We start from the raw sequence: 26,356 nt of genomic DNA on the forward strand, positions 1-26,356 counted from the left end.
CATGTTTGCTGCTGTGGGATGTAAAGGATGAGGCTGCTGTGAAGACAGGGTAGAAATTCCTCAAAATGCTAACGGTCGTTACCATGTGAACTTCTAACTCTTCCCTTTTTAACCTTTATTCGTAAGGGGGCACATACGCCACCATATGAATATGGAGTCAGAGGACAGCTTGTGGGAGGTGGTTTTCTTCTATCGTGTGGCTCCACAGCTAAGACCCAGATGGTCGGATCCGGTTGGCGGCCAGCACCGCCACTGCTGAGCCATCTCACCAGCTCCTGAACCAATACTTCTAACCTTAGCCATACACTTAAGAGATGGTAAACATCTGCTCACACAAAACCTGAACATACATGTTCATAGCAGCATTATGTGTAATAAACAAGAGTTGAAGCACCCCGCACGTTCCTAGCGTGTATTTGTACAATGGAATATTGCTGTGCCACCAAAGCGGGTGAAGTACTAATACGAGCTCATGGCGTACGTGAATCTCAAACCAACTGTAAGAAGCCAATCACAGAACACCATGTATTGTATGGTGCTATTTATAGGAAATATCTAAGACGAGAAAACCCATAGAGGGCAGGAGAGATGGCTCAGTGGTTAAGAGCCTTGACTGCTCTTCCAGAGGTCCTGAGTTCAATTCCCAGCAACCACATGGTGGCTCACAACCATCTGTAATGGGATCTGATGCTCTCTTCTGGCACACAGGTGTACATGCAGATAGAACATGCATTTATATCATCATCATCATCATAAATATAATAATAATAATAATAATAATAATAATAATAATAATAATAATAAAAGAAAAAAGTAAGTTCAGAGACTCCTTTGCTAGTAATGACCTAATGAATTGTTCTGGTAGTTGGATAACTGTTTATATACTGAACTCATTGAATTGTACCTCTGAATGGGTGAACTTTGTGGCAGTTAAGTGCTAGCCCAATAAAGCTATTAAAAGGGACAATGCAGGGGCTGGAGTAATGGGTCAGTAGTTGAAATGGTAAAATGGCTTAGCCCTTGTACAGAGGACCCAGGTTCAGTTCCCAGCACCCACACAACAGCTTACAACCATCTCTAACTTCAACTCCACGAGATCTGATGTCCTTCTCTGACATCTGTGGGCACCGCACACATGTGGTGCACAAACATACAATGTAGGCAAAATACCCAGACACAAAATAAACCCTTTTATTTAGTTGTGGGTGTCCCTTATCTAATTCTTTCTTTATTAAGTTTTACTTTGTAGGAGGAAGTTTTACTTTGCAGATTTTCCTACACGTGTACGACATGTTCTTCATAGTTCTCTTATAAAATGATGACTGTCCTAAAGATTTCATTATATTACAGCCACACTGTGTGTCAGAAATCTAGTAAATATCCTGTGAGTAGTTGGGCTGTGCGTTCCGTCATGATGCTTTTCCTGGGGAGATGAAGCCATGTCTTCTTATAGACCAGTGTAAAGATACTAAGTTCAGCCTAGTGAACCATGAGATTTTAGGGCTACTTAGAGGAATACAGGCGAGGGGTTATTTAGAGGAGCAGAAGGGGCTCAGTGACAGTGGTATCACCAAAGCCCGCCCCAGCATGGGTGAGAGCTCACAGAAGCTGGGGCCTGGAGCACACTGCACAGTACACGGGCAGCTCAGTGGGTGGAGAATGTTCTTTCCAGGTGACTTCTGGGAAGCCAGGACAATTTCTCCTTCTTTCAGACAGCATGTCTGTCTTAGAGTTTTCTAGGCAGTTTGATGGCATAGTCAGAGTTCTCTAGAGTAACTTAACTCATAGAATGAATCTGTATGTGTGTGTATTTGTGTATATACTGATATATACACATACATACATACATACATACATACATACATACATACATACAGGCTATGGTACAGCTAATCCAACAATGACTGGCTGTGAATAAAAAGCCCAAGAATCCAATAGTTGATCAGTTCCTGAAGCTGGATGTCTCAACTGGTCTTCACTGGAATCCCAGAGAAGTAGACTTTAATGCCAGTGAAGTAGTGGGCTTGGTAGCAAGCCAAGAGCACATAGGCAAAGAGTAAAAACTTCCTTCTTCCATGTCCTTCCTTACATAGGCATCCAGAAGAAGTTATGGCCCATATTAGAGGTGGGTTTTCTCAGCTCAAAGGATATGGATTAAAGGCCTGTCTTCCTACCTCAAAGATCCAGATTAGAAGCGGATCTTCCTATTATTAAGCTAAAAAACCCCTTACAAGTATGCTCTCCAATTTTGGTTCTTAATTAATTTCAGATGTAGTCAAGTTGACAACCAAGAATAACCATCACAACTAGTCTAAGAGTAACTGTCAGCAGTTTTATTACTTACTTCAGGTGGGAGGGACCTGGTGAATCTGGTCAATTTCAGGAACTTCCTGAAGTTGTTTTGAGTTGTTTACCTTCCTGGTTATGGGGTTTCCCTGCAGGATACAGTGCTTCAATGTATAGCTTCTAGGGAACAGTTACACAATAGGAGGTAGGAGCTGAAGCTTAACCTTGGATAAAAAAAACACAATGTTTTCCATAGACAAGAGGGAAAAATCGAGTGAGAAAAACTGGGTGAAAACAGATAAACATAAGATATTATATGTTATGCATGTACTTTGTAAGTGGACAGGAACTGAGGCCTAGGATCCCCTGCTCATAGTTCATGCATGCTGGGCTCTGTCATATCTGAGCTCTTCCCCAGACTGCCATCAGCCTTTAATCAAGGTAGCAGACATGCCTCTTACCTGAATGTTCTCTGTGGCCTTTGCAATGCCTCCCTCAGGCCCTGTTCCCTTCCTCAAGCAGGCATTGATCTACTCTTTGTCACCGTAGGGTTAGTTTGTGTTTTCAAAGCTTTTTAAAGTAGAAAAGTAATTAGGGCTGGAGAGATGATGGCTCAGTATTTAAGAGCACTGGCTGTTCTTCCAGAGGATTGGGGTTCAAGCCCCAGCACTCACATGCAGTTCACAACTGTCTGTAACTCCAGTTATAGGCAAAACACAAATGCACCTAAAAATAAATTATTAAAAATGAAAATGTTTAAGAATCTTACATGTAAAAACATTTTAGGTGTGGATTTCATGCACCTATGCTTATAGGAAGTGTGTAGCTACCTGGAAATGAGCAGGCTGGTCCCCACATGGACAAGGAGACGAATGTAGCGTTAGTGAGAAAGTGCGTGGGGCTGGGTGCCTTCGGAGCATGGAGCAACCTTCCCTTCTCTACCTTTCTCCAGTCCTGAAGGGGCTGGGGGAGCGCTGAGAGGGTGAATAGAAAACCCGTGAATTTGGACTAATAAAATTTTACATGTCTGATCTGTACAACAGAACTAAAATAACTTTAAGGCTTTGGGCCAGATTTGTTATGCAATCTTCATACGTAGATTACTTAAGCTAGAAACTCATCATTTTTAAAAGTCAAGAATTTGTAAATGTGTAACGGAAAGATCAGAAATAAACTACGTAAATCTCTCCAGGCTGGGAATTTACAATAAAACCATTATTCACTGAAAATCTGTATATAGTTGTACAGCTGCCAAAGTAAGAAAACTATTAAATCTTAAAATATTTACTATAAATTAATACTTTATAAAATTAAAAGCAACTAAATTTAAAACATTCATGGAAGTGGGCACTTTTATTTCTCTTTTCCGGATTTGAACTTGTTGACCTCTCACTGTCTGCATTGGTCTGAAGCTGGCGCATTACCATGTGTTACTAGTTATGAACTATTAGAAGTAGAGAAGCTATTAAAGAAAAAGAAGCCAGGCAAGCCTTTAATCCCAGCACTGGGGAGGCAGAGGCAGGTGGATCTCTGTGAGTTGAAGGCCAGCCTGGTCTACAGACTGAATTCCAGGACAGCCAAAGCAAGACAGACAGACAGACAGACAGACAGACAGACAGACAGACACACACACACACACACACACACACACACACACACACACACAGATAGGAAGGGAATAAAGTGCCCATGTGTAGGAGAATTCCTGGGTAGATTGCTAGATTGCTTTGTGTTCTCCTTTGGCCCACTGGCTTCTTAAATACTTAGAAGATGAAATAGGGCCCTGATAGATGTGCTTCCATAACGGTTATTTGTAATTTAAGGAGTTAGGTTATAGAGTTAGAAAGATCCTAATCAGTTCTGCTATAACTATCTCAATGTTTTATGTAAATTGTGTAAATTGTGATTTATGCTCTTACTAATTAACCTGGAAAGGTTTCAGTGATGTATGGTACTGTATAGATACTGCACAGAGAGTGTTAACACATTACCCCACCGCTCATGCCTGACTCACAAAGCAGGATACAGAATGTCATAGTACATGCCCTTTGAACTAAACTTTCATTTACTTTGTCTTTTAAAGGTTTAATGAAGAGGCTAGAGGAGGAGATAAAATTTAATTCATATATGGTCACTGAAAAATTTCCAAAAGAATTAGAAAGCAAGAAAAAGGAATTACACTTTTTACAAAAAGTGGTTTCTGAGCCAGCTATGGGCCACTCTGACCTTCTTGAACTTGAGTCTAAAGTAAGTGATGGTCTTCTAGTTCGGCGGTATGTGTCCTCTTCTGTGGTGTCCTCCTGTGACTCTAGAGCTAGCCTAGGCTAAGGGCTGACAGCCCCGCTGATGCATTGTCCTGTGGATATTCTGGAATGTTGTGTTCTTTAGAATAAATCACAATATAATATCACCTCTGTTTTTAAGTGTAACAAATAGGGTGGTTTTATATTTAAAATGTTTCATGTGTACTTTGACTAGACTTTGCTTCAGCATTCACTGAACGTTAATGTATTATAACATCTTGTTCCTATAACTAAGGCACTAATATTTGTATATTTTTAAAAGTTCTCATGAAAATTGATTGAGAGGTTTTTACTTGCTGATTCTTTAATTTGTTTAATAAGCTCTCCAATTAAGTATCTATTTCTGACCATATTGCCCTCCTAACTCACTTAGACAACATGGCTGTCCAAGTCAGATGTGGCTTAAATTGAAGGTCACAGGTTAGGGGTTGAAGGATGGATATAGGAAGCCATGGTTGGTTGGTTGGTTTCTCTTTGTTGAGAGTCTGATGTTACTCAGTTTTGTTACTTTAGAAAGGGTTAGTGATCAGGATAAATGGTATCTATCAATGAGTGTTAGATGTTCCATGTCGGCTCTCAGCTGGGTCCGTGAACTCCCTGCAGTCTGCCTCTGGGGAATGTCTGTCTGGGTTCACGTTGTTGCCTGGTAACTTGTAAGTCCCAGTGGAGGGGTGTGGGTAACTTCAGGTTTATAGAGCACACCTTTCCTTTGAGTGCTTCAGGGTCATGTAGGCATTCTGATTCAGTCTCTAGAAGTAGTCAAGTTGTATAATATTTATTATTATTTAAGTTGTTTCTAAAAGTGCTCACGACAGTCCACTCATACAGTAGTTGGTACTTTGCTCCTGGTGACTTCCAAAATGGCTGACTGTTACATAAACTCAAGCTGAGCGTGGCCCTGCTGCCGCACTGAGCTCACTGAGTGCACACAATCATGGGGACGGTGGTGTTGTTGTCTGGCTGCTTGTTTTAGTGTTTTTTGGTTTTTTGAGAGAGTTCTGCTGAGTAGCTGAAGCTGACCTAAAGTATCTATCCTCCTGCCTCAGCTTCCCTAGTGCTTAGAGTTTCAAGTATGCGCTACCACTCCTGGCTGTCAGGGAGAGTTTAACATCTTTCACCTTTCACATTTTAGGTCAATGAAGTAAACACGGAGATCAACCAGTTGATTGAGAAGAAAATGATGAGAAACGAGCCAATAGAAGGCAAGCTCTCACTGTACAGGCAACAGGTAAGGCGGTTATCTATGGTCTTACGGTGAGGAGAGGAGTCACGGCTTCCGGGTCTCTGCTAATCTCCATATTACAACAGAGGAGTAGCCGAGGCCTGGGAAGGCAGCACTTCAAGTTTGAAATGCAGTGTGCCAGTTTCTGTGAATGTGGAATTCTGTTTATTAAATGGCAAGTTCATGCTAGGTGGTGTCAGTCGGGATGTACACACACTGATCATGGTTGGTGGTGTCAGTCGGGATGTACATACACTGATCATGGTTGGTGGTGTCAGTCGGGATGTACACACACTGATCATGGTTGGTGGTGTCAGTCGGGATGGACACACACTGATCATGGTTGGTGGTGTCGTCGGGATGTACACACACTGATCATGGTTGGTGGTGTCAGTCGGGATGTACACACACTGATCATGGTGGGTGGTGTCAGTCGGGATGTACACACACTGATCATGGTTGGTGGTGTCAGTCGGGATGGACGCACACTGATCATGGTTGGTGGTGTCAGTCGGGATGTACACACACTGATCATGGTAGGTGGTGTCAGTCGGGATGTACGTACACTGATGATGGTTGGTGGTGTCAGTCGGGATGTACACACACTGATCATGGTTGGTGGTGTCAGTCGGGATGTACACACACTGATCATGGTTGGTGGTGTCAGTCGGGATGTGGCCACACACTGATCATGGTAGGTGGTGTCAGTCGGGATGTAACGACACTGATGATGGTTGGTGGTGTCGTCGGGATGTACACACACTGATCATGGTGGTGTCAGTCGGGATGTACACACACTGATCATGGTTGGTGGTGTCAGTCGGGATGTACACACACTGATCATGGTTGGTGGTGTCAGTCGGGATGTACACACACTGATCATGGTTGGTGGTGTCAGTCGGGATGTACACACACTGATCATGGTTGGTGGTGTCAGTCGGGATGTACGCACACTGATCATGGTTGGTGGTGTCAGTCGGGATGTACACACACTGATCATGGTTGGTGGTGTCAGTCGGGATGTACACACACTGATCATGGTTGGTGGTGTCAGTCGGGATGTACACACACTGATCATGCTAGGTGGTGTCAGTCGGGATGTACACACACTGATCATGGTTGGTGGTGTCAGTCGGGATGTACACACACTGATCATGGTTGGTGGTGTCAGTCGGGATGGACACACACTGATCATGGTTGGTGGTGTCAGTCGGGATGTACACACACTGATCATGGTTGGTGGTGTCAGTCGGGATGTACACACACTGATCATGGTTGGTGGTGTCAGTCGGGATGTACACACACTGATCATGGTTGGTGGTGTCAGTCGGGATGTACACACACTGATCATGGTTGGTGGTGTCAGTCGGGATGTACACACACTGATCATGGTTGGTGGTGTCAGTCGGGATGTACGCACACTGATCATGGTTGGTGTCAGTCGGGATGTACACACACTGATCATGGTTGGTGGTGTCAGTCGGGATGGACACACACTGATCATGGTTGGTGGTGTCAGTCGGGATGGACACACACTGATCATGGTTGGTGGTGTCAGTCGGGATGTACACACACTGATCATGGTTGGTGGTGTCAGTCGGGATGTACACACACTGATCATGGTTGGTGGTGTCAGTCGGGATGTACACACACTGATCATGGTTGGTGGTGTCGGTCGGGATGGACGCACACTGATCATGGTTGGTGGTGTCAGTCGGGATGTACACACACTGATCATGGTTGGTGGTGTCAGTTGGGATGGACACACACTGATCATGGTTGGTGGTGTCAGTCGGGATGTACACACACTGATCATGGTAGGTGGTGTCAGTCGGGATGTACACACACTGATCATGGTAGGTGGTGTCGGTCGGGATGTACACACACTGATCATGGTTGGTGGTGTCGGTCGGGATGGACGCACACTGATCATGTTAGGTGGTGTCAGTCGGGATGGACGCACACCCTCAGGTTAAACTACTGATGTTTTAGCTCTAGTGTTGCTGTTCGTTTTTTAGGATATAAAATCATCTGATCCAGGTTCCAGCTCTCACATTCCTGTTTCTCTCTAATGGAGTTAGCGCATAGCTTCACAGTGTTGGATGTAGGGAGAACCTGGGCACTTTGATCTTGGGAGGGATTCTCCTGTTTCTCTGTCACATGAGATCTCAGTTCCCACACAGAGTGGCACTTCACTCCCTTGTCTTTAAGGTGGAGTCCCTGCATAAGGGGACACATTTCTTCATTGCTTCTCTTTTATTTATTTTTTAATAAAATGAAAAAATAGAATTTTTAAAGGGTCTGCACAGCATGCTGCTCTCTTGTCATGCTTGTTTTACTCTAAGGTATCTACTATGTCACAATCTGGCTGATACCATTTTTTTTTTTTTTTTTTGTTCTTTTTTTCGGAGCTGGGGACCGAACCCAGGGCCTTGCGCTTCCTAGGCAAGCGCTCTACCACTGAGCTAAATCCCCAACCCCGGCTGATACCATTCTAAGAATCTAAGAAAACTCTGAAGGCTGAGTGTAGTGGTGCATGCCTTTAATCTCAGCACCGAGGAGCAGGCCAGCCTGTTCTACAGAGTAAGTTCCAGGACAGCCAGGACCATGTACAGGAACCCTTTTTCCAAACAAATAGAATCCCTGCCTCAAAAATAAATAAACAAATAAAAGAAAGACAGAAAAGAGAATTTCCAGAGTTCTAGCTCATGTAGATGTTCATTCACATTTAAGAGCATCCATCTGGATTATGTAAATATGTACAAGTCTGATGTTTGACTTTTAACCTATATCTTACTTATTAAAATGCTGGACAGATGCCTCTGCAATTAAAAGCTCCTGCTGCTCTTACAGAGGACCCCAGTTTTGTTCCCAGTCCCCAGGTCAGGCAACTCACAGAAGCCTATGCCTTCAGCTCCTGAGGACTCCGTGCCTTCTTGTCTCCATGGACCTCCACATACACACACACACACACACACACACACACACACACACACACAGATGAGTCTTGGGCTGGAGAGATTGCTCAATGGTACAGAGCATGTGCTGCTCACAGAGGACCCCAGTTTGGTTCTCAGCACCCACATGACACTGACAACCTCCTGTACCTTCAGTTCCAGTGCCCCTGTCTGACCTCTGTGAGCTCCTGCACACATAGTGCCATGCAAACACTGAGGTGTGCACGCATACACGTAACGGAAATATCTCAAAACAAATCATTTATTAAATGTATCAAATGTCATAGATATTTTAGTGAGGCTTCATTGCCACACGGGTGCTGGGAAGTGTGTATGTGTAGGTCCATGGAGACCAGACTGCATTGACTTCACTGTATTTCTCAAAATAAGGTGCTCATATTTTCTGCCAGTGAGTGGAGATCTACAAACCGTAGACTGGGTCTTAGTCTGCGTCCTTCCCTGGAAGGTGTTTTCATTGCCTCTCAGTGTTACTCAAGGCCTGAATATGTTTGCTAGTGTATATTGGGGGGCAGTTAGTGGTTCCCCCACCCCAGGGCTTTTGCCTTTCAGCATGTCTTGGGTTTGACAATGCACATTGTTCCTGCTAAACACTAGCTGAGGAGAAGGACCGGTTGGCGCAGGCGGTATTTCTGGAAATATTGGTAAAAATAAAAAATAAAAAAGGTAATTTCACAAGATAACAGACAACTGGATGTATGTATTATTTTATTCTCATATTAAATATCCATCTAGGCGTCCATCATTTCTCGTAAGAAAGAGGCCAAAGCTGAGGAGCTGCAGGAGACCAAGGAGAAGCTGGCCAGCCTCGAGAGAGAGGTCTCGGTGAAGACAAACCAGACCCGGGAATTTGACGGCACTGAGGTTCTGAAGGGAGACGAGGTAGGTTGAAGCGTCTGAGGCTCGAGGTTGTGTCAGTGGGGGTTTGTTTGAAATCACTGACATGTTCAGCTTTCTTAAGTGTGTGCTGATGTGAGGTTAATCTCAATTAGTAAAAGTTACTGAAAGCCGAAGTATTAAATATTGTGTCTGTTTGAGGTAATATTAAAAATTTCTTGATATAAGATACAAAAGGCTGGTGTTTTCCGAAACAGTATTCTAGAGTTCCACTTGCCTTTTGATTTAAATTGTGAGTGTGTGGGAGGGGGTGTGTGCTTGTGAGTGTGCGTGCCTGCAGAGGCCAGAGCTGGTGTGCCCCATGCCACTGCAGTCACAGTGGTCGTGAACCACCTGATGTGGGTGCTGGCACTCAGCCTCAGTTCTCTGGAAAAGCAGGGCGTGCTCTGAGCCATCTCTGCAGCCCCAATACTTTCACATTTTAATGACTTTATATTGGATTTATTTAAATATTAAATTATAAAGGCAAAGCAAGCCTAATGGAATCAAACAGATAATAAATTTGTCTTGTTACTGAATATGGAACTAAGGAAGCATTATCACTAAATGACTGTCAGAAATATGTATTTGACTAACAGCCATCAAAATGGCCTCAACCTGCATGCTTTTAAGCTTTGAAATACTACATGTCTGTGTTCCTAAGTTTTGAGCAATGCTTTAATAGTTGCATTTCTTGCATAAGACTTGTAAGTTAGTGGGGCAATTAACACTGACTGCTGATGGAGGAACTCAAGCAGCAAACACCGTTCTTCATTCTTTACTATCAAGTTAGCTCCAGAGCAGCTGAGGGTAAGGCCAGACATCTTGTCTCAGCCCAGTGCTCTTACTTAGCAGCTCAAGTGGCAGGTCCCAGATGGACTCCAGCACCTTGCCTTAGTCTTTAGTTTCTAGATCTCAGCTAAGGCTGCTTTGAAAAGCTGCTCATGTCCAAACCCCATTTGGACTTTGAAAACTTCTTGAGTTCATACTGTGAAAATTGGCAGTGTTCCTTCACTGTGCCCAGTACAAATGAATTCTTCCTGTGCTGCAGATTTTTTTTTCTGTGCTTCTGATTGTAGCCTTGCAGTGTGGTTTTTAGTCTGAAAGGGAACTAGCAACTTAGTAGAGCAACATTTGGTTGACAAACTCCACTGGGAGCTAGATATGAGACTCCTGCCTGTTGCTACAACACTGGGAACCTGGGCAGTAGGGACTGATGGGACTCTGAGGCTAGCCTAGGCTACAGTATCTCAACAAACAAAAAGGAATTTCTTTGGCTTTTAGCATCTGCTTCCAGTTGGCTATCAGACACAGCTTATTCTGACTGATGCTTAGGAGACGAGTGTGTGCTTCTTGGCGTCTTTGATGTTCAAGGAAGAAAAAGGTTAATTTCCCAGCAGTTTTGCTTACAGGGCCCTCTGCTGCTTCCTAGTGTTTTTATCCAAGCGAGGCCCGGGCACAGGATGACCTAAGTGCTGTGACCTCAGTGCCCATGAGTCCCGTGTCAGGCTCACTAGACTTTCTCTCTGTGCAAATGCGAAGGGGAAGAACCCAGTGACAAGCTGTGAGCCTTTGTTTCCCAGACGTGTTGTGCAGAGGTTTCTGATGGCTGATGGCAGACCAAGAATGCTTTTGAGTGGGGAAAGATAGCTTTGGATTGCTATGGTCAACTTAATTTTCAAGTAATGTGTGATCAAACTAGAACTAATCAAGTAAATTATTTGGCATTTACCTAAGAGAACAGAAGGTATTGGGGAACATTATGCATAATTTTCTAAAGAACAAATCTTGGTAGACCAATTTTATTTTCAACTTTGATAGAGTGATAGACCATATGGGCAAAAAGGAGGAAGCTCGTTCTACTTTAAATTATGTAAGATACCGGCCTTCTCTGAAGTTTCCTATTTGGCATCACATGGAAGTCACCCATTTATAATTTTCTCTGTGAAAGCACTTGGAGAGAAGGTGTTAGGAGATAGTGGCCCAGAGCTGGCTGGTAGTGACTGGAGCCTGTAAAGACAGCACTCAGGAGTGCCCTGAGGCAGGAAGATTGCAGAGGTTTGAGGCCAGCCTGGGCTACATAATAAGTGCCAGGCCAGCTGAGTCTACATAGACTGAGAGAGGGGAAGGGGGCTGTGTAGTGTTTGTAAGGAGTGCCGTGACTGAACCTTACGAGTTGAGGAAGCGGAGAGCACTGTGCTGGATGGCTCGCACTCGCCTGCTCTAATCAGAGCAGTGCTTCACCCTTGTTTCACCGTTTTCGTGCGTCCAGGGAGATGATAGCATTGATCAGACTTGTTCAAAGGCGGATCTGTTTCCACTGACCTAGAGGAGATTCTTGACTTCTCTGAGGAATTCCGTCTGTAAAGTGGGGATGAATGTCTCTAGGAAAAACACATGAGATAATTAATATCAAAGCTTCTTACAAAGCGGGCTGAGCACCACATCATGTGTGGAGCTGTCGTTCTGTGGCATGCTCGTGCATCTGGGAGGAACTTAAGGGAGAGAGAAGGTAAGAGCCAGGCCCCAGGAGTCAGCTCTCTGAGTGCCTGTCACCCACTGGCACATGTCTGCAAGTGTGAATGTGCAGAATGTGGAATAGTTGATGGGGGTTGGGATTTAGCTCAGTGGTAGCGCTTGCCTAGCAAGTGCAAGGCCCTGGGTTCGGTCCACAGCTCCGAAAAAAAAAAAAAAAGGAAAAAAAATAGTTGATGCCGGAGGATGAGGTGTCTTCCCTCTTCCCTCTGAGGACTGACTGACTGCTTTAGTGCCTGCAGGGTCCTTAGAATACCAGCAGCTCCCATGCATTGGCTCCTCAGACCTCGATGTTCCCGTTACCACAAAGTGGAGATTGTGAAAGCTAGAACTCTAGGTCACGGCTGAAGTTTGAAACCAATGTTCAAACTGGAGCTATTAGGAAAATATGAAAAATGTTCTAATTAATTCATAACCTACATTCAAGGTGTAGTAGGATAGTGCTGGGGAGAACCATTGCAGCAGCCGTTCACCGAGCAGTCGCCATGTGCTCCATCTGCAAAAGCACATCTTTGGTAAATAAATAAATAAATAAATAAAATGGCAAGCCAACAAGTCAAACCCCCAGTTCTTTGGTAGTGGATGTCACTCGGGCAGCAGGACTGTACTCGGGATGGCAGCCTTGTTAACATAATTAGAGTAAGAGATGTGGAAGATCAGGGAAGTTCCATGCCCAGGGAAACTTTCTCTGTGTGTGGGTGGTTTGTCTGTATGCATATCTGTGTGCCGTGTGCGTGCTTGTGTCTGTGGAGACCAGAGGAAGGAGGTGGAGCCCCTGGAATTAGAGACTTGTTAGCCACAAGTGGGTATTGAATCCAGGTCCTCTGGAAGAGCAGCCAGTGTGCTTAACTGCAGAGCTCATCACCCTGCCCAGCTCCCTGAGTAGATTCTGACAGTGTGAGAATTGGACTGTTTCCTGTCCCCAGCCCAGCCCTTCCAGAGAGAAACAAGCAGTAATACACCTCTAAGTCATGTTAGGCCTGGCTCTGGAGACAGAACAGACATAATATTGTTCTGTGGGCTTGAAATTTGAGCAGCATTGTACTGTGTTTTGGGTTGAAGCCAAAGAATCTCCCAGAACACCTGTGTAGATTCTAAAAATAATAATTGCATATATTTCTGACATATTCTAATGTGGTTTTGTTTTTCTAACAATTGAAACATTTTTAACTATTATCTTAGTGCTTACTTGGGTTAACAAATTCTTTTATGGTGTTAGCTTCTTTTGTTTTCCTAGGATGTTTTGTAATTTAGATGATATTAACATTTTTTCTGTTACTTTTATGGGTTTTGGGTGGCTCAGGGTTTCTAGAGTTTGTGTACAGCCTTTCTTTCCTCAAGGTCAAAATCGTATTGCCATACTAGAGCAGGGCAGCATCTAGGGTCTGAGTAAGTGTCTCAGCAGACAGTTGGAGCATGTTCTCATCCTCTTTTGAGGATAGCCACCTCAGTTCTTCTTCTATCTGAACAACACATTTAGGCTGAAAATAAGACTTTGAGAATAAAATTCCACATTAAAAAGATTTGAAAGTCACTGGGCAGTGTTGTCCCATATCTTTAATCCCAACACTCGGGAGGCAGAAGCTGGTGGGTCTCTGAGTTTGAGGCCAGCCAGGTCTACAGAGTGAGTTCCAGGACAGCCACGGCTACACAAAGAGATCCTGTCTTGAAACACCTGAATAAATTAATCAATTAAGAGTTGAAAGTCATTGAATAAAATTAGTGGGAATCACTCACCAAGGGACATATAGGAATTTCTCAGTGTGACTTTTCTAAATTCTATCACTTACAAGAGAAAACACATTTTAATTTGTAAGTTATTTGCTATTAGATTCTAGTTAAAAATCTTCATGTGGAGGACTGGAGAGAGAACTCAATGTCTAAGAGCACTGACTGCTCTTCGGAGGATTCCAGGTTCAATTCCCCGCATCTACGTGGAGTCCAAGGGATCCAGCACCCTCTCTGGCCTCTCGTGGACACCACACACCTGTGTTGCACAGATGCATTTTGGCAGACATACTACAGAAAATAAAAATAAAATTTAAATATAAACAACAACATAAATCCATATATGGTTTAAAGTGCAAATCCCTTGCCAGTATTCAAGTTAAGACAGCTTCATATACTGGAAGAAGATCTTAGGATTACATGACCTTACCTTTTCTGTGTTTTGAAGTGTTTACCTGTATCTGCACAGAAGTATCTCACAGTGATGGAGCAGCAGCACTAGCATCCGCAGTAATGAGAAGGCAGGACTGTGACAGTGTCCTTGGTGTCAGTGTGCCCCTCTACAAGAACTCAAGTGGAGCCTCTTCCAGGATGCAGTCCCTGACGCTGTTATCTGTCACTGTCACTGTGGCCTTACAGTGCGTATGCTGACAGCAGGCTTTGTGGACCACTGTAGTCTGTAGCGCTCTTGGGCTCACGCATCCAGTTTCTGCCTTCCCAAGAAACAGTAAAGGCCACAGATGCATCTTGGGTGCCAGACACTTGGAATGAAAGCTGGCTCCCCTGCTTCCTCCTCCCTGCTGTTCCCTCCTGCACGCAACCCCCGCCCCCGCCCCCTGCCGCCTCAGTTTCTTCCTTCCTTCCTTTCTTCTGTCTACATGGTCTCCTTGTGCTGCCTAGGTGGCCTGAAACTCAGGACCAAAGTGGTCTCAAACCCACAGAGATATGCCTGGCCAGTGAAAGGTTTTTGTTTTAAACCAGGATATTAATATGAACAAATGTCTTGGCGCTATTTTGCAAGCTTCGGTTGATGAGAAAAATTAATCATTCTGCACCCTAGTCATGGACACTAGCCACATCCTCAAGTAGTTTTATCATCCTGATCACAAACTTAAATTTGTTATTTAATCTGGTAGTCTGTAGCCAATTCTTTTGGCGTGATATTTTGCCATTTTTTTTTAGTCAATCTAAGCTTGCAGGGGTTTTCATTCAGATTGACGTATGTCTCTTGGGTCTCAATTCTTTTATGGCACCACATGAACCTCTAGTTACTTCCCCTGGTCTATGGGTTGAGAGGTCACCTCTGGGTACAGCCCATTGCACCTTCTCCCTCCCCATCACAAGAAACTCGCAGCTCGGAAAATGTGCTTAGTCAAATACTATTATAAGCAGCTTTAAAAACAGCCAAGCATTTCATTCTGCAGTCACCACCAGAAATCCTAGAGCTAAATAGGGACGATTATGAAATCTTCTTTAAGGACTTCAAAGAGAAGCAGCATGGTGATAAGGGAGTCCTGGCAAGATCTGCTGCAGCTGTCAGTTCCAGAAAAATTGGGAACCAAATTTTGACACTTGTGGTTGAATCATCCACCCTTCCAAGTGAGCCTAGGCAAGCCTGAGATATTTTTAGAACCTTTCAAATCACATTGTTCTCTTTATCATAGCAGGGCCTGCGGGTCCTACACTTTCCTAAAGAGAGAACAAAATTGGACCAAATAAATTTGGCTCGGCTTACTGTGATAGTAGTGTGTGATGCGTGCAATATTAGATTGAAAACTTTGCATCTTTTTTCTTGGAACATTAAAACCACTGGGATGGCAGCTGAAGCAGTCTTTAGGGTGGTGACAGCTGTGGGGTGGTGGTCTGAGAGGAGAAGCACAGAGGCTTGGGAGGGCGTGCTCAGCTCTCTCACAGATAGACATTCCTGGGCCAGCCTCTGCTAACAGCTGTGGCTACCAGCTTGTATACCATTGTTCATCACAGGCTGTGAAGGAGTCACAGCTAACTAGCTGCTACCATATGCACGGCATTACGTCGTTCATGCTCGCCTGCTGAGACTAATTTAAAGTTAAAAATGTAAGACTAGCAGGTTGGGAAAGGTTGGGATAGTATTTGTGTACGTGTTTATGTCACACTAGCTATGCTGAACAGACGGCCATTTTAGCAGAAAACAAAGGTTGCTTTGAAACATTTTCTTTTTGCTTAAAACAGGTAGCAGCTCTGAGAGCAAACTTCTGAGCCCATGAGGGAGAAAGTAGCCTCCCTCTTACCAACGGGACACAGCCACCATGTGCATGGTGGCACCCGTCTCCTAACTCATTATCTGCCTCAAGCCTATTCCTGTGGACTTTTTATTTAAGGATCACTTGACCAGACAGTTGACAAAGGTGATTTAATTGAGACATGGAGAGCAGCATGGAGGTTGGATGGGTGGGATTTGAGAACAAACAGTACTCACTCTGGCCCAGTTGTAAGGAGAAACTTGAGAGCTCGGTGGAATTTCTCTTTTAAAATATGCATGGTTCTTTATAGTCCCGGGCAGCAGAGCGAGCTTCCTGGGGAGCCATCCTGTAAAAGCCTTGCAGATAACATTTGGAATATAATTTCCATGCTGGGTATTGAAGGGAAAAGTTTGGAGTAGGGGCCGATTCTTGTCTTCATGTAAGTGTTCAGAGTGAAGTTGAGAATCCCGTAATTCTTTTGTCGTTCCCCATAGGCTAGAAAGGTGTCAGGAATAAGCTAGCCCTGATTCTGCTCATTACTGTAAAAGGTTAGGAACACAGTGGGCAGATAAAAGGAGGAAGAACATTTATCAAATTCCATTTCGATCACGAAAGAGCTGAGTCTGTAATATTGTTCCTAAAGGCAGAGCTAGGGCTGTAAATCATTAATCCATTACCCACACCAATGCCTGCAGATAGATTAGTGTCCCTTAGCACCTCTGGGCCTGAGCCGGAAAGCATGAGGCCTACTGACCTAAGTAAGCATTGAGAAGGGGGGCTGGTCTTTCCTAAATGACAGCATTGTACCATGTATAGTGGTACACATGGTTGGTGACAGCTGCTGAATTGCACTTTTCTGCCCAATGACAAGCTTCAAATTTCACTGTAATGATGGCACAGTCAATTGAGTGACCTATTGCAGTGCATGGTGGGAAGCATTGGTCTTAACCTTGCACAGATGTGTTGCTCATTTCCCGTGCCTTTCTTTCCCCCTTTAAGATGATGACTTGTTTTTTTTCAACCAAGTCTGTTGACTGGTGAAGTGGCTCATTGGTTAGAGCACCCTGCTCTGTCCCGCAGGGTCAGAGTCTACCTCGGGCAGTTCACAGCCACCTTAGCTTCAGCCCCTGCGGATTCAATACTGTTTCCTGGCCTCTGAGCACCTGCACACACACACACACACACACACACACACACCCCAAATGATGATGATGGCGATATTAATAATAGTAATAAAATGTTTAATGCCTGGAGCTGACTCTACAGTTAAGCACACTTAGTGCTTTGGTAAAAGACCCAGGTTCAGTTCCCATCATCCACACAGTGGTTCACACTCATGACTCCAGTTCTTGGTACCTGCTGCCTTCTTCTGACCTCCGCAGACCCCAGGCATGCACTTACAGTTCTGACTGTGGCTGGGAAGGCGGCTCAGTCAGTAGCACTTGCTGCTGAAACATCAGGACCCTGTGGGTGCCTACCACCACATAAGACTCAGTGTGATAGTGACTCCTTACACACACACACACACACACACACACACACACACACACACACACAGTGGGACACTGTGTCTTCAAAGATATGACGTTTAAATTGTTCCTTTTGAAGTCACTCTTTTCATTTTAAATTTACATTTTCACTTATTTACACGTGAATATATCTGTGTGCACAGAGCACCTGTGGGGTCAGGGGATGGCACGAGGAGCCGAATCTCTCCATTCACACTTTGGGTCCCAGGGTTAGAACTCAGGTTGTCAGGCCTGGCTTCAAGTGCCTTTACCCACTGACGTGCTTCACTAGCATGAAATTGATTTCTTTTAATAAAAGACTCAAGATTGATTATGTGTTTGAGTGTAAGTATGCACATGCCTGAACACACACATGGATGTAAGAGGAAACTCTTGGGAACTGGTTTTCCCTCCTGCCTTACGCTTGCATTGGAGTCTGTACTGTGTCTGAGCTGCACACCCCAGCGTAGCTCAGGTACTTGCTGCTGGTTCTCCACTCTGCTTCCTCTGTCACTTTTCAGGCACGCTAGGATTACATCTGTGCACGGGTACACCTGTGCATGGGCGCACCTGTGCACGAGCGCACCTGTGCACGAGCGCACCTGTGCACGGGTGCACCTGTGCACGGGTACACCTGGCTTTCTACATGGGCTCTAGGGACTGAGCTCAGGTCATCAGGCTTGCACAACGAGGGCGTTTCCCTGCTGAGCTGTCTTCTTAGCTGTTTAAAGTGATTCTTGTAAATATCTACTTCAAAATTACTTTTCTTTAAAACCATTTTAAATATCTTCTTAAATTTTGAACATTTACTTAAAGTGTATGTTTTTCCTACATGTGTGTTTGTGTAGCACATGTGTTTGTGTGTATGGATAGGTATAGATAGATATAGATAGATGAAGATAGATGATAGATATATAGATTAGATATAGTATAGGTATAGATACATATTAGATATAGATACATATATATACCTGGTACCTTTAGAAGAGGGCAGGAGATCCTCTAGAACCTGAGGTATGTGGTTGTAAACCCCCATGTGACTGCCAAGAACCCATGTCCTCTGCAGGAGTGACAAGTGCTCCTAACTGCTGAACCATCTCGCCAACCCCACTCTAGGACATATTTTTTAAAACTTTTACAACTAAGCAAAGAACATTGAGAGTTTTGAGGCAGCAGTGGTGGCGTGGTTTTTTGCTGTTGGTTTTGTTTCAAGACAGGGTTTCTCTGTGTAGCCCTGGCTGTCCTGGAACTCACTCTGTTTCCAGGATGGCCTGAAACTCAGAGATTTGCCTGCATCTGCCTCTCCAGTGCTCGGACTAAAGGAATGTGCCACCATGCTTAGCCAAGAATTTAACTTTCATGCATTATCTAAGAAGAAATTTTTCAACTTATTTTTTAAGTTAAGATGCATTTATTAGCCAGACATAATGGTGTACTTCTTTAATTCCAGCACTCGGGAAGCAGAGGCAGGTAGATGTCTGCGTGTTTGAGACCAGTCTGGTCTGGTCTACATAGTGAGTTCAGGACAGCCAGAGCTACATAGTAAGACCCAGTCTCAAAAAATCAAAACAATGGGACTAAGCCTCTACCCAAAGACTATACATGGACTGACCCTGGGCTCCAACCTCATAGGTAGCAATGAATAGCCTAGTAAGGGCACCAGTGGAAGGGGAAGCCCTTGGTCCTATCAAGACTGAACCCCAGTGAATGTGATTGTTGGGGGAGGGCGGTAATGGGGAGGCTGGGGAGGGGAACACCATATAGAAGGAGAGGGGAGGGCTTGGGGATGTTGGCGTGGAAACCGGGAAAGGGAATAACAATTGAAGTGTAAATAAGAAATACCCAATTTAATAAAGATGGAGGGAAAAAAATCAAAACAGCAACAACAAATTACAGTGATCAGCTTAAGAACAGCAGCCCTTTCATTTAGGACCAAGGTGTTGTTGTTTAAACAATGGAATTGCACTGTTGATATTTTAATCCATGTTTGCTAACATAGAAGTATAAAAGTCATACAACTTTCATTGCCAACTCTCTTCCCTCTAAAGGTCATTTACCTACCTCATTGGTCAGTCTGAGACTTGTAAAATTCAGCCATATTTTGAAATATGTCTGCAGTTACTTTAATGAGAACACTTTGAAGCACTTTGTTCCAAGCGCTCACAGACGCAGGACAGTGGTGGTAGCAGCAGTCACAGCCCATCCTCAGGCACTTTTCAGCCCAGAAGTAGGAGGGGCCTGCAACTTTAGGGTTTTTTTAATCTTATTCTTAATGATGGTTCTACACATTATAACCTCCCTTTTAGCCTATCACCCACCAGAGGTAGTGGGAAAGAAAGGACGGGGTGGGAGGGTGGGGAAGTGGACCTGTTTGGAAAGGTTCTTTGGAGCAACTCCCATCTGTGTGGATGGAGATGGGCAGTTCAGTTCACAGTCAGCCGTGACAGCTCGACCACTCGCAGATACTTCTCAGGTACACCAGTAGTCTAATTGGGTAGAGTCGGGACAGCAAGCTCGAGTCAGCAGCAGCGGCACGACCTAGCAGAGGGAGCCAGGCCTCAGCCTCGACAGGAGTCAGTACGGGGGACCTGCAGGGACATCAGGGGTTCTCGGGTGTGTCTTTCTGAGCAAAGCAAAGGTCAGCAGAGATGAGAGACCAGCAAGTGTTTACGGCTGCCTGTGTAAGCAGTCAGGCCCAGCCTGTCACCGTTGAGTTCTGTTTATGCCTCCAAATATCACGTCCTCCACGGGTCTCGCCTAGCATGTGTCTCTCTCAACTGACGTCACTGCCAGTCAGCCCAAGTCTGTGGAGTGGCAAGAAGCCGCAGCACCAGAAGTGGTGGGTCTCTCTCTGTGGAGCCCACAAATGCAGCTCAGAATGTGGTGCGTGTCTGTGGAGTCCATACGTGCAGCGCAGCTACACAGTGTAAGGCCGGCCAACATGCGTGTGTCATTAGCAAAGACTCCTTCATCACATGTCCTTTCACAGGTTTGCTTTAGCAGATCATCCTGTCTCCTGTGTCTGCTTCAGCAAAATGTTTCTTCATGAGTCTGCCTTAGTCTTTCAACTGTGTCCACTTCAATGAAACACTCCTTCGTGTGTTTGCCCCAGCAAAACTCTGTCCAACACATCGACCTTCCAAAGAACCCTTAAGTTTCCACTTCAGGGACCCAGAAAGGGGGAGGAGAGTATTTCAGGACATTCAGGAGGTCAGAGGGAGAAAGGCAGGCACAGAGACACGGACTGTATACAGGGACTGGCGCTTCCGTCCCTGTCCTGTCTTGGATCAGTGTGCCAGCCATGACAGGAATGGGGTCTCACTGGTGCTTCACTTAGAGACTGCCTTTGTGTCTGCTTGGGGATGAGCTGTTCCTGGGTTGGAGGGTAACAGACCTACAGTGTCTGTCCTCGCCACCATAGGTGATGCCCCTGAGTGTGATGCAGGCTTCCCGCATCAGTCTGCCACACTGGTACTCGGGGATGCCTCACTTCTTTCCCTTCTTGTCCACCTGAGAGAGGAGCTCATCCCTGTCTGCGGTGGATTTGTCATGCTGGGCCTGAGTGTGGCCGCCATTCTCGTCTCTCTCCTGACTCCCAGGATGTATCTGAGGATAATCCCTCTGGCTCAGCAGTGGTGAGCCTAGTGAGATGGGCGTGCAGCTCGCTCTGCTGGTGGACGAGCCATTCCTCAGGACTGCTCTGGTCCTGCTGCCTGTGCAAAGGCTGCTAGGGAGGGCAGCCCCAAAGCTGAGCCTCTGCTCCTTGGCTGACAGGAGAGCCAGGCAGTGGCTGCCCCCTCAGTGCATCTCTAGCTAACACTGCCCAGGAAGAAGTGCACCTCACAGCCTGCCAGTCAGCCCCAGGGCACAGTGGCGGTCAGCAGCTGCCTGCTAAGGCTGTCCCTGAATCCCCAGGTAGCACAGGCCCCAGTTGGGGAAGTACACCACCACAGTGTGTTCCCAGCCTTTGGGTACTTCCTGTGCCTAGCACCACACCTCTGTCCTTCTCCTGCTGGTCCATTCCCTCAGCCTGTAGAAGCAATTCTTACTGTGAGCAGCCATCTTAAGACAATGTCGAAGTGTGTGTCAATGGTCAACGTTACAACAAGGTGAGAAATTACAGGAATCATAGAATTCCTAGTTTACAGAACCCATCCAAATAAAACATTATTTTTACACTGGTTCCTCCTAAATTATTTGCAGAAGTAGCTTATGGGAATCAAGTGCACCAGGCTCTGGTTCTCAGTTGCAGCTACCAGTTTAAGATTTTCTCACTATAAATATAAGACAGGACACGTTGAGGCTAGAGAGATGGCTCAGTGGTTGAGTATTTGCTCTCATAGAGGACCTGGGATTGATTCCCAGCACCCACTTAGCAGCTCACAGGCATCCATAATTCTAGCTCTAGGGGATCAGGCCCTCTTCTGGCCCTGAGATAGTGCACGTGTACATGTGCAGGCAGGCCGCTCATCACACTCAACACGTCTTCCTTTCAAGATGGGGTCTCTCTGTGTAGCCCTGGCTGTCCTAGAACTCACTTTGTATGCCAGGCTGGCCTCAAACTCACAGAGATTCATCTGCCTCTGCTTCCAAGTGCTGGGATTTAAGACATGCACCACACAGGGCAACTCTTTTTCTTTTTTAAAAGAATTTTATGTTTTGTTTTACCCTATACATTTTTTTGTAATTTTTTCCTTTGAATTTACTTACTTCTCACCACATTGTCCAGTTCCCTCGGAGCAGAGATGAACAAGCACATGGTCCTCTGTGTACCCAGATTTACACTCATGGATAGATCCTACCTTGCCGTGTGTGTCCTTGTACGTATTATACAGACCGCTCATTCTTATCAGTGTACTACACCGCTATCGGTACTCTCCCCTTTGCTGGTTCGAGAAGATCGTTTATATCGTTGTGACATCTGTGACATCTGGCTCTTTTCTCCCTGTTGGATTTACTTATTTACACAATCAATTAACTTTTGGTTTTTGAAAAGCTTGTGCGTATGCCAGAGCCCAGAAGAGGGTGTGTGCCCTGGAGCTGGAGTTACAGGGGTCACAAGTTGCTAGTGCAGGTGGCAGGAGCTAAACTCAGGGGCCTCTTAAGAGCAGCGCACGTTGCTGTTCCCTTGCTTTCCTGGTTTTGTAAGGACGAAGTTTCTTATAATCAGACTGACTTTGAGCACTCCATGTAGTCATAAAGCACTTGAGCTGTTTATCCTCCATCTTCCAAGTACTGACTGCAGTACCACGGTACCTGTCTCAGCCGCTGTTCTCATCACAGCACCTCTCACAAAGGAAGCAGTAGCCAGGGCTTGCTGCCGGTTCAGAGGCTTAGTGCATTGTCATGGCAGGAAGCCTGTGGCAGGCACAGCAGGCTTGGTGCTGGAGAAGTAGTTGAGAGCTACATCCTGATCTGCAGACAGAGAGACAGAGAGACAGAAAGACGGTCACAGACAGGAGCCTGTGGACGCCACTGTTATTCAGACCACTACAGCACCTATTTCTAAGTAGATCAAAAGATGCTTTAGTTCTGGACATGAACCTGGTGTTGCATGCACGCTGGGCAAGTGCTCTCTCTACCCATTGAGCTACATCCCTACTGTCTGCTTTTTGTTTTGTGTTACTGTGTTTTGTTTTGCAGTGATATTCATCTAGCTCGGGCTGGCCTCAAATTCAGGTTGGGTTTTTTTCCCTCAGACTCCTGAATGTCAGGACTACAGATAGGTGCCACCCTGCCTGTACTAATGAGTCCTCTCTCGCAGTGCTTAATGTAGTCAACATACCAATTACTTCCACATGCTATCCACATGTCAATCTTGCATCCCACAGCTCACATTATCACCCTAGTATCTTTATTTCCCATGTTGTCACTGGGCCTTCCCCATGCCTACTACTGACTGGTCTGTGTCTATGTCATTTCAACCCCTCAATTCTGTCCATCACTCTCCATCCTTGGAGTCCAGCCTGCTGATCTCACTTCTGTAAACATTCCCAACCCACTCAGTTATAACCTCTGTAGGATTCCTCCATCTATTCGATTCCCCATGTCTTTGGTCTCTGGACACTGGCCGTGCCACTTTGCTACTGAGTCTTTGCCACTGGCCCTCCCTCTGGGTACCATTGTCTCCCCTCTGAGACAGGAGCCAGAGGGGAGAGCTTACTCTGACCTTCTCAACTCGTGTGCCATAGACCCCACAGAGGCTTTCTGTGCAAGCACCCGGGGCTAGCAGAGACTCTGCTTGCTTTTCCTGTGTTTGTGGTGTCCAACATCGGGAACTTTCATTCCTGGTGTGGTAAATATCAATAGATAGGATCCACAGAAAATCTTGAAATCTTTGATAATTTTAAGAGGATTGCTGGGCATGGTGGTACATTTCTGTAATCTCAGCTCTTGTAAGACTGAAACAGGAGAATAATGAGTTCAAGACCAGCCTGAGCCCAATAAAAAAGATTACATAAAAGGTTCTTGAGACCCAAAAGCTTGAGAATCGTTGTTACAGATGCAGAAGCAAAACACAGCAGGCTGGTGACAAACTGAGTCCAAGGCAAGCAAGTTGTTCCACAAGATCCCTGCAGGTGGTCAAGGAGAAAATGATGAAAGCCAAGCTTCCTAATAAAGAATACAGGCTAAAGAGGACAACTGGTTCACTTTTTAGATCGATTATACAATATTATCAGTAGCCTTCTGGAGAGCAGTTTGACAGAATGTCAGAAATACATGTTCCGTTTGACCATGTCTGGGAAAATATCCTATAGAAGTTATGGAACGGAGTGTGTATTTAAGGTGGCATGGTGACACAAAGCTGCAAGATCCTTGTCTGTGTTTGAAGAGCCGCTGTCTCTGTGTTGTTTGTGTGTTATTTAAAAGCCCAGCGATGCCCCAGAGTTCACATGGTAATTAGAAGCAGTGTCCAGGAATGAAAACATTGGAGAGTTTTCTCTCCTTAATTAGCCAGGAGCAGTAGAGTACTTAGAAGGCCACCTCTTGCTTCTTTGTATGGAACTGTGATTCATGTGCCCCTGACTATGCCCTCCCCTAGGTACAGTGTACAATGAAGGCCAAATAATAACCGGTTCTCATAGAGTCCGGTGAGTAGTTCGTGGGATTGTTCCTCCACCAAAAGCATTTCTAGCTTTTACCTTTTATAAATAGTCGTGAAGCACAAGGTAGGGAGGGGAACTGGCCTAGATGTTACACGGGCACCAGATGAGCAGGGCTGATTTCATCCTGGGCACGTTGCCCAGGACACTTTTAATAGAACATATAGTTACTCTAGGGGTGCTGAGGCTGTGCATAGATCTGGCTTACACATGTATGCTTTAAGGGGGAATTAGCACGTTATTAGACTCTAGGGACTTTGCTATTGCTCAGATTTTTTTTCAGCATCTTGTGTAACCCAGCCATTGAAAAGTTGCTGTGTGGGGCTGGATTCCTGAGTAGGAAGACTAACTTAATTATAGAGAAATATTTGGGGAGCCAGTCATGGCGGTGCACGCTTGGAATCCTAGCTTTGGAAAGTGGAGGCAGAGATCAGTTCAAGCCTGGCTACAAGGGTCAGTGAAACAATTGAGCCCCTCCCCCTCCCCCTCTCTCTTTTTCTCTCCCTGTGTGCACATGTGCTTTCCTGCCTGATATATGATCATTTCCTGCCTGATATATGATCAAAGGCAGTGTGTTGTCACATACCTGTAATTCCAGCACTAAGGAGGCCAAGGCCAAGTGCCATGTTCACGTTCAGTCTTGCCTGGACTACATAAGGAGACCCTGTCTCAAATCCACAAAGAAAATGAAGAGAAAGTATTTTTGAATTTCCTTTCTCTAAGACTCATTTCCTAAAACTGTGGATGGCAAGCTCATGGGATGGTGTAACAGAATTTTGGAGACAGACAGACACACACACACACACACACACACACACACAGAGGACAGCAGTAAAAGGTTTAGAACATACAGTAACCAAAAATCAATTTAGAATCAAATCTGTACAAACATGTAATGGATCTGTAGTATTTCTGGCAGTGCCAACCCATGTTGTGTCATAGACTTCTCTGCAGCCTTGCTAGATCTTAAAAATGACTGTCTGAGTTGCTGTCTTGAATCTCATTGAAAAATATTGTCAAATTTACTTTAGCCTAGGACTAAGACAAAATTTTCTCTCATTTTAAGATGTTATTCAGTAAAAAAGTAAAGTTAATTACTTTATTAAGTAAGTTATTTATTAAACTCACCACCTTCAAAATTAGTTTTAAGAAGCACTGTGCAGGGTTTGGGGATTTAGCTCAGTGGTAGAGCGCTTGCCTAGCAAGCGCAAGGCCCTGGGTTCGGTCCCCAGCTCCAAAAAAAATAAAAAAAAAGAAGCACTGTGCAGCTGGCTGTCATGTGCATGCCCTTAACCCTGACACTGGGGCACAGAGACCAGAGGAGCTCTGTAAGTTCAAGGTCAGCCCAGGCTACATCACAAGCTACATCAGGACAGCAAAGGCTGTTCACTATCGAGAGAGACCCCGTCTCCAGAAATCAGGAAACAAAACAACACAACACAGAAAGCAGCACGGTGTATTCTCGGTGGTGGTGACCATCTCGGGTGGGTACAGGAGGAGCTTGGTTTTATGGAAGTGGTTGGTGTTCCTACGGCAGCCTGTCCTACAATAGAAAATGTGATTGTGTAGTTAGAGAAATGCCACTTGTGTTAGAGACA

The 26,356-nt window shown here is 45.1% G+C and overlaps 1 protein-coding gene across 1 annotated transcript in view; it reads left to right on the forward strand.

Annotated features, from left to right (window-relative positions):
• Positions 1-26,356, forward strand: part of Ift81 (intraflagellar transport 81) — a 96,874-nt gene that overhangs the window by 14,618 nt on the left and 55,900 nt on the right. The window contains exons 9-11 of the mRNA XM_032886783.1: positions 4,370-4,533; positions 5,722-5,817; positions 9,522-9,668. Coding sequence (XP_032742674.1) covers positions 4,370-4,533; positions 5,722-5,817; positions 9,522-9,668 — 407 coding nt within the window. The remainder of the gene's footprint in view (positions 1-4,369; positions 4,534-5,721; positions 5,818-9,521; positions 9,669-26,356) is intronic.

Source organism: Rattus rattus, chromosome 16, assembly GCF_011064425.1.
Source record: "Rattus rattus isolate New Zealand chromosome 16, Rrattus_CSIRO_v1, whole genome shotgun sequence".
In the NCBI taxonomy this organism is placed as follows: Eukaryota; Metazoa; Chordata; class Mammalia; order Rodentia; family Muridae; genus Rattus; species Rattus rattus.